Source organism: Pristiophorus japonicus, chromosome 6 (assembly GCF_044704955.1).
Source record: "Pristiophorus japonicus isolate sPriJap1 chromosome 6, sPriJap1.hap1, whole genome shotgun sequence".
Taxonomy (NCBI): Eukaryota; Metazoa; Chordata; class Chondrichthyes; family Pristiophoridae; genus Pristiophorus; species Pristiophorus japonicus.
In genome coordinates, this window is record NC_091982.1 from 245,109,883 (window position 1) to 245,123,156 (window position 13,274).

At 47.4% G+C, this 13,274-nt stretch overlaps 2 protein-coding genes across 5 annotated transcripts in view; one reads left to right on the forward strand and one right to left on the reverse strand.

Annotated features, from left to right (window-relative positions):
- LOC139266283 (organic solute transporter subunit alpha-like) overlaps nucleotides 1-11,804 on the forward strand; it is a 72,767-nt gene extending 60,963 nt beyond the window's left edge. Inside the window, exons 9-12 of the mRNA XM_070884110.1 lie at nucleotides 5,683-5,788; nucleotides 8,164-8,340; nucleotides 10,024-10,194; nucleotides 11,800-11,804. Coding sequence (XP_070740211.1) covers nucleotides 5,683-5,788; nucleotides 8,164-8,340; nucleotides 10,024-10,194; nucleotides 11,800-11,804 — 459 coding nt within the window. The remainder of the gene's footprint in view (nucleotides 1-5,682; nucleotides 5,789-8,163; nucleotides 8,341-10,023; nucleotides 10,195-11,799) is intronic.
- A 155-nt stretch (nucleotides 11,805-11,959) lies between these two features.
- The window catches only part of pcyt1aa (phosphate cytidylyltransferase 1A, choline a), a 58,075-nt gene continuing 56,760 nt past the window's right edge, over nucleotides 11,960-13,274 (reverse strand). For all 4 annotated transcript variants that reach the window (XM_070883779.1, XM_070883775.1, XM_070883776.1 and 1 more), the window contains one exon: nucleotides 11,960-13,225. In XM_070883779.1, the coding sequence (XP_070739880.1) occupies nucleotides 13,028-13,225 (198 nt within the window). In that variant the 3' untranslated portion in view covers nucleotides 11,960-13,027. The remainder of the gene's footprint in view (nucleotides 13,226-13,274) is intronic.

Sequence of the window (13,274 nt, forward strand, 5' to 3'; positions counted from 1 at the left end):
TGGTGTTCCCATGTGTCTGCTGCTCTTGTCCCTCTAGGTGGTGGAGGTCACGGGTTTGGGAGGTGCTGTCGAAGAAGCCTTGGCGAGTTGCTGCAGTGCATCTTGTAGATGGTACACACTGCAGCCACGGTGCGTCGGTGGTGGAGGGAGTGAATGTTTAAGCTGGTGGATGGGGGGCCAATCAAGCGGGCTGCTTTGTCCCGGATGGTGTCGAGCTTCTTGAGTGTTGTTGGAGCTGCACTCATCCAGGCACGTGGAGAGTATTCCTTTACATTCCTGACTTGTGCCTTGTAGATGGTGGAAAGGCTTTGGGGAGTCAGGAGGTGAGACACTCGCCGCAGAATACCCAGCCTCTGACCTGCTCTTGTTGTCACAGTATTTATGTGGCTGGTCCAGTTAAGTTTCTGGTCAATGGTGACCCCCAGGATGTTGATGGTGGGGCATTCAGCGATGGTAATGTCGTTGAATGTCAAGGGGAGGTGGTTAGACTCTCGCCTGTTGGAGATGGACATTACCGGGCACTTGCCTGTGTTGCAAATGTTACTTGCCACTTATCAGCCCAAGCCTGAATGTTGTCCAGGTCTTTCTGCATGCTGGCATGGACTGCTCCATTATCTGAGGATTTGCAAATGGAACTGAACACTGTGCAATTAAATGGTTAGGGAACAGATACAGTTATCGAACACAAGTATAAAATGACAGTTAAAAATAAAGTGAGAGGCATGCTTAATATGAACAAATTGAATTGCCTAAACAGCAACGTACACAGCATTCGAAACAAAACAGGGGAAACTGGAGGCAATAATTCATTGAGAGAAGCCAGATGTAGTCGGGATAACTGTAACATGACTACCTAAAGAACAGGACTGGCATTGAAATATTACAGCAAATTGTGTAATTGGAAAGGATAGGGAAGGAAGATGTGGGCCAGGTAGTGGGCAGTGTTACCTTTAAGCTGAGCGGCCACGCATCCACGCAGCGCTTTGGAGGTCCCGTGCAGCCGGCTCACCGATCTTTAAATGGAAAAACTGCGCATGCGCAGAATTTTGAATTTGCTGCATAGCCAGTTAAAGGGGCCGCACACCCAACAGAAATTAGAGGGAACATTGGATTGGGGTAGCTATCCTAATTATCATATCATGGCAGTGGGAGAGAGGAAAACAACTAACATTGAGATAGAAATACAATCTATATGTATTGGGATAAAAGATAAAAAGGGATTGATTGTGTTAATAGGATATGCTAATAGTGGAAGGGAATTGGAGGAAGAAAATTGCAGAGATAGTGGATGCATTGGTAATTTACCAAAATTCCCTGGATTCTGCGGCGGTCCCAGCGGATTGGAAAACCACAAATGTAACACCCCTATTTAAAAAAGGAGGCAGACAAAAAGCAGGAAACTATAGACCAGTTAGCCTAACATCTGTCGTTGGGAAAATGCTGGAGTCTATTATTCAGGAAGCAGTAGCGGGACATTTGGCAAAGCATGATTCAATCAAGCAGAGTCAGCATGGGTTTATGCAAGAGAAATCATGTTTGACAAATTTGCTGGAATTCTTTGAGAATGTGATGAGTGGGATGGATAAAGGGGAACCAGTGGATGTGGTGTATTTGGATTTCCAGAAGGCATTTGACAAGGTGTCACATCAAAGATTACTGCACAAGATAAAAGTTCACAGGGTTGGGGTAATATATTAGCATGGATAGAGAATTGGCTAACAAACAGAAAACAGAGATTCAGGCTAAATGGGCCATTTTCCGGATGGCAAACAATGACTAGTGTGTGCCGCAGGGATCGGTGCTGGGTCCTCAACTATTTACATTCTATATTAATGACTTGGGTGAAGGGCAAGTTTGTTGATGATACGAAGATGGTTCGAAAGCAAAGAACACAAGAAATCTGCAAAGGAATATAGACAGACTGAGTGAGTGGGAAAACATTTGTCAGATGGAGTACAATGTGGGAAAATGTGAGGTTATCCGCTTTGGCAGAATTAATAGAGAAAAATTGCAAAGTGCTGCAGTACAGAGGGACCTGGGGGTCCTTGTGCATGAAACACAAAAAGTTAGTATGCAGCTATAGCAAGTAATCAGGAAGGCAAATGGAATGTTGGCCTTTATTGCAAGGGGGATAGAGTATAAAAGCAGAGAAGTCCTGCTACAACTGTACAAGGTATTGGTGAGACCACAGCTAGAGTACTGTGTACAGTTTTGGTCTATGTATTTAAGGAAGGATATACTTGCATTGGAGGCTGTTCAGAGAAGGTTCACTAGATTGATTCCGGAGATGAGGGGCTTGACTTATGAGGATAGGTTGAGTAGGTTGGGCCTATACATATTGGAGATCAGAAGAATGAGAGGTGATCTTGTCAAAACATATAAGATAATGAGGGGGCTTGACAAGGCAGAGAGGATATTTCCACTCATAGGGGAAACTAAAACTAAGGGGCACAGTCTCAGAACAAGGGGCTGCCCATTTAAAACTGAGATAAGGAGGAATTTCTTCTCTCTGCGGGTTGTAAATCCATGGAATTCTCTGCCCCAGAGAGCTATGGAGGCTGGGACATTGAATATATTTAAGGCGGCGATAGACAGATTTTTGAGCGATAAGGAAATAAAGGGTTATGGGGAGCAGGCAGGGAAGTGGAGCTGAGTCCATGATCAGATCAGCCATGATCTTATTGAATGGCGGAGCAGGCTCAAGGGGCCAAATGGCCTACTCCTGCTCCTATTTCTTATCTTCTAATAATAATCATGGGAGATCACAATTACCCACAAATAAACTAGAAAGAAGAGGTTGGGAAAAGGGAAAAGGGAATTGAGCTTTTAGTGAGTACAGGACTTCTTTTTTACCCAGTACGCAAGATGCCCAACAAGAGAAGTACAGTTGAACCTCCCTTATCTGAGATTCCCTTATCTGGCACCACCCCGTAGCCGGCACCATTCCCAGCCATTCAGTGCGCGTGCGCAGAACTCCGACATGAACAAATTGAAGTCCTTCCTTGCTGCCGACTCCTGCAATCGCTGGCCTGACCCCATGATCCCCGCCCCCCCACCACCCACGATCTCTCTGCCGCACTCCCAGCCCCAAGCCAGCCAGCCCCGATATCCCCTTGCTCAGTACCTGTACCATCCAATTTAACGTGACCTCACCTCGTCCGGCAAAATCCCTTATCCAGCACAGGCCAGATCCCGAGGGTGCCGGATAAGAGAAGTTCAACCTGTATCACTGCTGGATCTAATCATGGGAAATTAACCAGAACAGATAAGGGAAGTAAGTGCAGGGGAGCATCTAGGTAATAGTGATCACAACATAATAGAGTATAAAATAATGACTGAGAAAGACATAAGTAAGACAAATACCAAAGTAACTGACAAGGGGATAGAACAGCCATGGGAGATATTTAAAAAATGATCAACAGAGTTCAGGAAAAATATATTCCACTAAAAAAAAACTAGTCAATAATGACACACCATGGATGAATAAAAGATAAGGGTAATATTGAAATGAAAGAAAAAGGCACATATTGAGTACATAGACAATAAAGGAGCAGATGGTAAGAGGGAATATGAAGAATTTGGGAAAGAAGTCTGAAAACATTAGGAAATCAAAAAGGAACTACAAAATTACATTATCAAGGAATCTAAAAACTATTTAAGTATTCTCCAGACACATAAATGACAAAAGAAAAACCAGAATAGGGATAGGACCACTAAGGGATACACACATTAAATTCATATGTAATGACAGCAAAATGGCAGAAATATTAAATCATTATTTTGCCTCGGTATTTACCAGGGAGACTGACATGGTGGACATGACATTAGCAGAAGAAATCAAAAAAGATACAAAGATATTTAAGACAGAAATGTGGGAGATAATTGATAAACTAGAGAGAATAAAACCCCCATGTCCGGATGGATTGTATCCACGCATATTAAAAGATGTTAGGGAAGAGATAGCAGAGGCATTGTTGCATATATATAAAAATTCAATAGCAAAGGGAATATGCCAAAGGACTAGCGGACAGCTAATGTGATTCCTATATTTAAAAAGGGAGAATAAACAAACCCAGGGAACTATGGGCCAATTAGCTTAATGTCGGTGGTAGGAAAGATAATGGAATCCTTACCCAAAGATGTAATAGAAAAACATCCAGAAACTGAAATTATAATAAAGAGCTGTCAGCAGAGATTCCATAAGGGAAGGTCATGCTTGACCAACCTCACTGAATTCTTTGCAGCAGTAACAGAAAGAGTAGACAAGGGTAATGCAGTAGATGTAATATATTGGTATTTTCAAAAAAAACTTCGCTAAGGTACCGCAAGGTAGATTCATGACTGCGGTCAGAACACGTGGAGTCAGGGGACAAGTTGCAGAATGGATAGCAAGCTGGCTACAAAATGGAGAGTAGGGGTTAAAGGTAGTTCCTCAGATTGACAAATGGTGGGAAGCGGTGTTCCACAGGGACCACCGTTGCTCACCATTTACATATTGATTTGGACTCAGGGATCGGAAGTACAATTTCAAAATTTGCAGACGACACCAAATTGGAAGGTGCAATTGGCAAATCAATTTCACTATAGATAAGTATGAGGCGGTACATTTTGATAGGATGGGGTAGAGGAGCAAAGAGATCTAGGGGTACAGATACACAAATCACTAAAAGTAGCAATGCAGGTTAATAAGGCCATTTAAAAAAACAAACCAAGTATTGCGATTCATTTCTAGAGGGATAGGATTGAAAAGCAGAGAAGTTATGTTAAACTTGTATCGAACCTTGGTTGGACCACACTTGGAGTTCCGTGCGTAGTCCAAAACGAGGGGCCATAAATATAAGATAGTCACTAATAAATTCAATAAGGAATTCAGGAGAAACTTCTTTACTCAGAGAGTGGTGAGAATGTGGAACCCGCTGCCACAGGGAGTGGTTCAGGTGAATATTAGATTCATTTCAGGGGAAGTTAGATAAGCACATGCGGGAGAAAGGAATAGAAGGTTATGTTGATGGGGTGAGATGAAGAGGGGTGGGAGGGGGATCGTGTGGAGCACAAACACCGGCATAGACCTGTTGTGCCGAATGGCCTGTTTCTGTGTTGTGGACATGTAAATACTAGGTGTCAACCATGGCTCAGTGGGTAAAACACTTACCTCTGAGTCAGAAGGTTGTGGGTTCAAGTCCCACTCCAGAGACCTGAACTCAACACTCCAGTTCAGGACTGAGGGAGCGCCACATTGTCGAAGAGACAGTACCAAGGAGGGGGTAGTACTGGGGGAGTGCTGCACTGTGGGAGGGGCAGTACTGAGGGAACACCGCACTGTCGGAGGGGCAGTACTGAGAGAGCGCTGCACTGTCAGAGGGGCAGTACTGAGGGAGCGGCGCACTGGCGGAGAGGCAGTGCTGAGGGAGCACTGCACTGTCAGAGGGGCAGTACTGAGGGAGCGCTGCGCTGTCGGAGGTGTCATCTTTTGGATGAGACATTAAACCGAGGCCCCATCTTCTTACTCAGGTGGATGTAAAAGATCCAACGGCCACTATTGGAAGATGAGCAAGGGAGTTCTGGAGCCTGGGGCCAATATTTACCCCTCAACCATAACCCATCTGCGCTTTCCAATCGACGTCTCAGGAACCTGCCGTATTTCCCGAAACTTTCTCATGCTCTTTACCTTTCATTTGCCAGGTGATTCTGATCCTGTCCTCGCTGCAGAATTCCATCATTGGAACGCTGGCTGGTGCTGGGAACATCCGCTGTTCTCCCCCATACTCCTCCAGGACAAGAGGCCAACGTACGTATCGCCAATCTAGGACAGACCAATTACCCTAGAGGCTGGGGATCCAATGCTCTCATGGCCGGACTCACATCTTCCGCTCTCCGTAAACCTGAGTTCATCCAAAGCTGCGCTGCCTGTATTCTAACTCGCCCCGAGTCCCGCTCACCCATCGCTGTGCTCACTGACCTACCTTGGCTCCCGATCCCACAATGCCTCGATTTTAAAATTAGCATCTTTGTTTTCAAATCCCTCCATGGCCCTCGCCTCCTCCCTATCTCTGTAACCTCCTCCAGCCCCACAACCCCCCCCCCACCCCGAGATCTCTGCGCTCCTCAATTCTGGCCTCTTGAGCATCCCCAATTTCCATCGCTCCACCATCGGCGGCCGTGCCTTCAGCTGCCTGGGCCCCAAGCTCTGGAATTCCCTCCCTAAACCTCTCCGCCTCTCTCCTCTTTTAAGACGCTCCTCAAAACCTACCTCTTTGACCAAGCTTTTGATCACCAGTCCTAATATCTCCTTATGTGGCTTGGTGACAAACTTTGTTTGCTAATTGCTCCTGTGAAGCGCCTTGGGACATTTCACTACGATAAAGTCGCTATATAAATGCAAGTAGTTGTTGTGTGAGGGCTTCCTGCACACTCCTAATTCTGACAAACATCACCTTCATTCCCGAACAACCCCCTCCACCCAGCAATAACCCTTGCAGTTAGGGTTATGTTACTGAACCAGTAATACAGAGGAGAGTTCAAACTGCGGCATTTTCAGAATTTAAATTCAGTTTTAAAAATCTGGAAATAAAAAGCTGGTCTCAGTAAAAGTGACCACGAAGCTGTCGGATTGTCGTAAAAACCCAACGGGTTCACTAGTGTTCCTTTAGTGAAGGAAATCTGCCGTCCTTACCCGGTCTGGGCCTATATGTGATTCCAGTCCCACACCAACGTTGCTGACTCTGAACTGCTCTGAAATGGCCTAGCCAGCCACTCAGTTGTACCAAACCAGCTGCCAGCGGTTCAAAAAGGCCCACCACCCTCTTCTCGAGGTCAATTAGGAATGGACAACATTCCCAAATCCCTAGAATAATTCTTTTAAAGATGTCTCTCTCGAGATTCTTTTATTCCTCCCTCGCCCTCACTCTTAATTGTTGACTCGAGCTGGGCTTCGGTTCCACGGTTAACGAGACCATAGCTGACCTCCCCTTCCAGGTGTGTCACGCTGGACAGTTGTGATGCTATTCAACCAAGGGGGGGGGGATGAGAACCTCACAGCCAGGACCACTCCTGTCCTTGTTGAACATCTATACAAGCAAACCCCCCCCCCCACCATTTCCCCCTGGATCGCACCCAGAAGAGTAAACAGTGGCTGATTCCCATCCCCCACCTGACCCAGGGGTTACAAGGCCAATTGTAGACCCTCCCCATTGAGACCCAGTTAGCCGAGCACAGACCAGCCCTGGCGAGTGGAATGTTGGGCTTCATTTCAAGCACTCCCAGCTCAGCATGGCGAGCTAAAGAGTAAATATTTCTCCGCCCAAATCTCACCAGACCTCTGTGGCATTTTCCTTGTTCCACCCATCCTCGTGTTTAAGATGATTGAAGGATTTGATAGGGTAGAAAAGACTTGCATTTATATAGTGCCTTTCACGAGTACCGGACGTCCCAAAGCACTTTACAGCCAGTGGTACTTTTTGAAGTGTAGTGTAGGAAACACGGCAGCCAATTTACACACAGCAAGCTCCCACAAACAGCAATGGGATAATGTCCAGATAAGTTGTTTTAGGATAAACATTGGCCCATGACATCAGGGATAACTCCCCTGCTCTTCTTTGAAATAGTGCCACGGGATCTTTTACATCCACCTGAGAGAGCAGACAGGGCTTCAGTTTAACGTCTCATCCGAAAAGATGGAAAATGTACCGCTGTGGCATTTTCCTCATTTCACCCATTCTCGTGTTTAAGATGATTGAAGGATAGATAGAGAATGGAACTATTTCCTCTGGTGGGGGAGGGGGGGGGGGAAGTCCAGAACAAGAGGGTGCATGCTTAAAATTAGAGCCAGGTCATTCAGGGGCGATGTTAGGAAACACTTCTTCACACAAAGGGTTGGGGAAACCTGGAACTCTTCCTCCCTGCAAAAGGCTGTTGAGGCTGGGGGTTAATTAAACATTTCAGAGCTGAGATTTTTTTTAGGTAAGGGTATTAAGGGCTACGGAGCCAGGGGGCTAAGATACAGATCAGCTGTGATCGAATGAAATGGGGGAGCAGGCTCGAGGGGCTGAATGGCCTCCTACAGTTGTTAGTCATCTTCAATGCTAAGCTGTTCCCCCACCCCCCCCCGCTCCCCCACCCCACCTTACATAGACAGTGATGCCAGAACTTTCTATTCCTTCGCAGTCATGAATAACCAGCTCCTGATTATAGAGATGTTCATCGTTGGTGTGCTCACGCGACTGTCCTACAGGAAGAAGGACGATCGGCCGGGCTACAGAGCACTGGATGCAGCCCGGCCCAAAGACAAGGAGGAACGGCACACGTCCACAGATGATGCTAACAGCCAGGTCATGGGCCTCGGTAACTTGGAGGTCTAGGATAACCAGCCGGTGTAATCCACAGCCCAGCTAACGAACTAGGATGAGACAGCTTTGATTATGTTAAACGATTGAACCGAAAATAATTACTTTGAATTAAAACGTACAATTTTACACAAAGTTGCTTTTAAGGTGTCAGCTGTGGCTCGGAGGGCAGGACTCACGCCTCTGAGTCAGAATGTCGTGGGTTCAAATCCCACTCCAGAGACTTGAGGGCATAAACTAGGCTGACACTCCACACTGTCTGAGGTGCCGTCTTTCGGATGAAATATTAAACCGAGGCCCCGCCTGCCCTCTCAGGTGGACGCAAAATATCCCTCAGCCACCATTCGTAGTCCCGATGTCCTGGCCAAAATTAATCCCTCAACCAACGCCTAAATAAACAGATGGTCTAGTCATTTATCTCATTGCTGTGTGTGGGAGCTTGCTGTGCGCAATTGTCTGCCACATTTCCTGCATTATAACAGTGACTACACTTCAAGAGTTATTCATTGGCTGTACAGTGCTTTCGGATGTCCTGAGGTCATAAGATAAATGCAAGTCTTTTTCACTTCCCCCTGAATCCTCTGTTTTTGAAGCCCAGGCTCATCGCACTGCTTCATGATCTACAAATGCAGGTTCTTTCCTTCATCCTCCTCTCTAGCTCAGAAGTGCCAACGTTTCTGTCTCCACCACAACCACTCTGGACTCAGTTTGACTGTCACATGCACACCTGAGGACAGTAGTTAGAGGCACAATCAGTATCAGTTAACAACATCCACTCGAGCCTGCTCCGCCATTCAATATCATGGCTGGTCTTCGAGCTTAACTCCATTCTCCTGCCCGCTCTCCATAGTGCCTCGATTCCTCTAGAGTCCAAAAATCTTGACCATCTCAGCCTTGAACATACTCAATGACTGAGCATCCTCTGGGGTAGATTCACAACCCTCTGAGTGAAGAAATTCCTCCTCATCTCAGTCCTAAATGGCCGACCCCTTATCCTGAGACTGACCCCCAGTTCTATACTCTCCAGCCCGGGGGAAACAACCTCTCGGCATCTACCCTGTCAATCCCCCTCAGAATTTTATATGCTTCAATGAGATCATCTCTCAAACTCTAGAGAATATAGGCCCAATCTACTCAATCTCTCCTCAGAGGACAACCCTCTCAGCCCTGTTCCTCTTTGCTAGGGAAGGGGAAATAAAAAGGCAGCCAGCTTGCTACCCAATGACTGTTACTGTATCGGGTGCCACACGAGGACAGGATTGAGTTAGACTGCACTTCCCACCATGGTCGAATAGCATGCTGCCAACCACTGGGGTGGAGGGAGGGTGCTCACAGCTTAAAGAACTGGCAACTTTTGACAACACCTCCCAAACCCACGACCTCTACTGCCTAGAAGGTCAAGGGCAACGGGCACATGGGAACACCGCCAACTCCAAGGTCCCATTCAAGTCACACACCATCCTGACTTGGAAATATATCGGCCATTCCTTCATGGTCACTGGGTCAAAATCCTGAAACTCCCTCCCTAACAGCACTGTGGGAGCACCTTCACCACACGGACTGCAGCGGTTCAAGGCGGCGGCTCACCACCACCTTCTCAAGGGCAATTAGGGATGGGCAATAAATGCCGGCTTTGTGAGCGACACCCACATTCTATGAACAAATTTATTTTTAATTGCAGTGCCTGAGGAACTTGCGCCTGAGGAACTTGTACCTCAAGTAAGTGTCAAGTTCCATCGGGAGAACATTTTTACACTGAGGAAGAAAAAGCACACAAGAGAAAAGCAGACACAAGGCGGAGGTTCTTTTAACGCTGTGTTTAATCAGACAACTTTGCCACTGTTTAACAGCTGTAAGTTGATTAAAAGATCAGCACACAATCCACTTATCGACAACATGCAAGTCTATTAAAAATATCTCAGTTCAGAGCCAAACTTTCAGCACTTTGCACTTCAATTTCCTTTTAAATTTAAAACAAGCCTCGCTCTAAATCTGTCAACAGAAAAAATGACTAGAAGTTAGAGTCTTAACACTTTTGAAAAGATGCACTTTTTTTTTGGTTGACGTATAAATTAAAACGGTCCACAAGGATTGACCACAGAAACAGACTCTGTGCATTGCATAAATTGCACAGGGATTCTTTACACCAGAGTAACAGGCCAGAAATTCGAGCCCTCCTACTTCTCAACTTGAGAAGACTGGAGTTGTTTGGGATTTCTGACTTCACTATAACAGTAAGACACCCACCCCCTCCCCTCCAGGCTCTGTTTAGGTCCATGCCCTCCCGTGAGATACAAGGTGCGGGTCAGGCTGACCCAGCTGATGGTCATGGACTTCCTCAGCTGGGTTTTGGTGAGCGAGCCGACTGCCTCCTACTTGGGAGGCTACAGTTCCCAGACCTACCATGTCCCGCATTCCCAGGGAACCTCCCTCGACGAGGCTCAGGAAACCAAGGGAGGGAAACGGTCGGGGTCTTCGCTCGAGGGCCCCTGACCATCGTTGCCCACCCTCCTCTCCTTGTTGATGCGAGACCGCTCGCGCAGTCGGTAAGCTCCCCCGCCCCACCCCTCCCCAAACCGGGTCCCCTAACTCAACCACCAGAAGGGACTCACCACTCAGCGCTCTTGTATTCTGCCAGTGGGATTGCCCCTCGCCCATTCCCCCCAAACGCTGCGAAAACTGCGTCTTACATCGCCGCATTCGAGCCGCAAGCCTTACGAGATGGCGCCGCGGCACGGGAAGCGCGTAGACGGGCGCGCGCGGGCTGGGGTTTGGCAATCTTCTCCCCTTTCCCTGCATTGCCGCAGTGACTGCACTTCACACAGTGCTTCATTCGCTGCAAAGCGGTTTGGGCGTCCCACGGTAGTGAAAGGCGGCCTATAAATGCGCGCACTTTCTTCCAAGCGTCTTTCGAAACCGAAGGCAAGGGTGACCGACCCAGAGCAAAGTGCTGATTTCAGTGCAGCCCATTTATACTCCAGTGTTATTACAGAACAGTGTATCATAGAATAACTGCCACACAGTGAATACCCAGTGCTCTGAATTCACCCCGTTTTACAGTGCAGGGATGTGTAAAAAGTCTCAAAAAAGAGACCGTGAATTTTACGAAATCCTGAGAAGTGAAAAAGAGAGGGGCCCAGCCCAGCTCGCAGGACAGCAAACACCTTTACAATCAAACTTATCCTAATTGTAAAGCTCCCCAGAGTGTCCTGTGAGTGCTCGGGATTTCTACACTCTCAGCTTGGATCTGAACAATTTGTGACATTCGGTATTAATTAGCCCAATCACTTGCCCTTTGGACAAAGTGTATTTTATTTTAAAACTTTGCTGGATATGTACAGCAGATCTGTCCACACTTGAGCAAAGACAGATTAAACACCAAGGGAGGACCACTACCTGTGTGAGCCTGCAGAATGGTTTTGCTTTTATAAATTTCAATCTCCTTTTTATTTCTCAGGTTAGTTCTCCGTAGAGGGATTGGACGAGTACAGAATAGAGCCCTGTTAGTAATCGGACACAGTGCAAACGCTGGACTCGCCTGCAAACATGCACAAGTATAAAACGTGTAAACGACACACCGTGACCCCCCCCACCCCCCCCCCCCAAACATAACCCACACCCCCCAACACACAGATACGCACATCACACCCAGCAATATATACCAATGGGATTCCCAAGGTTATGTCGATTCAGTCCTTAACCCAAGAGCTCTGAGTAAGACGGTGGTTGAAAGGATTGTGATCCTGCATTCTAAGTAGATAATACAGGAATGGAATTCAGAATGAGCTCGAGCCTCGAGCATGTTACGTGCTTTCGAAATGCAAAAAGGGATTGATTTACACATCAGTGTGACTCAAAGGTTTCATCTGTGGAGTGCCAGAGCAACTTGTACACAGCAAGCAGTGACTGGCAGCACCCACTGACCCCAGTAACTCGGTGCCAAGTTGAATAGTGCAAGCTTTGCTTGAGACAGAAAACTCGGACACCCAGGTCCCTCTTCGGGCCGTCCCGGTGAAGAACTCCCTCCTGAATCAGGTAAAAGCCCGCTATCGCACTGGGAGAGTCTGCCTTGACTCCCCCACCAAACCCCCGCTCCATCACTGGCCAAACAACTTACAGGAAGGAAATCACAAGAGGGGAGCAGTCAGCACAAATCTCCGACCCCGCGATCAGACTGCGGAGCGACGCCCTGAGCCAGCCCAGCGAGACTGGACGCCAGAGGGGTAGGGAGCAGGATTTGAAATCCGGAGGCACTGAAAGACGAACAAGGGCCGGAGCAGCTGCAGGCGACGGCCATGCACCGACTCCTCCATCACCAGGCAAATTATTCAACCGGGCTGGGAGGGGAAACCCGAGCCCTCCCCAACACATTTAGTCCCTAAACCAGTGCGGTGTGGGAGGGGTAAATCTCCAGCCTTACATGCGAGCAGACACGCTAAGCTCCGATGCGCAAGTCCCGACTCTACTGAGATATGACACAAGGCTTAAAATATAAAAGAGAGCCATTTTCCCCCTGCGGTCTTTTCAAAGTGTTTTTTTTTATAAATTAGTTTAATTTGCTAAAAAGAAAAACCAGTTTACATCGTTTTCGATCCGTTTCCCTGTGGAAAATGATTTGTTTTTAATGTTAGGGGGGGGGGGGGGTAAAATGATGACTCCAGAGGGGGGGAAAGAGAGAGGGACTGTTATTCTGAATCGTCATCACTGATGTCATAGCCAGCCGCGTCCGACTCTGGTTTGGGGGAGGAGGGCGGCGAAATCTTGGAGAACGGCCATCGGAAGGTGGGCGATGGGGAACGCTCCCGGGTCGGGCTGCTGCTCGGGCTCTGCTTCGGGGTGATGGCTTGTAGCATTCGACCTTTGCCCTCTTTCAGAATGTGTTTCTGGGTATTTTTGAAGAGGTGGGGAGGTGGGGGGGGAAATGAAAAAAAA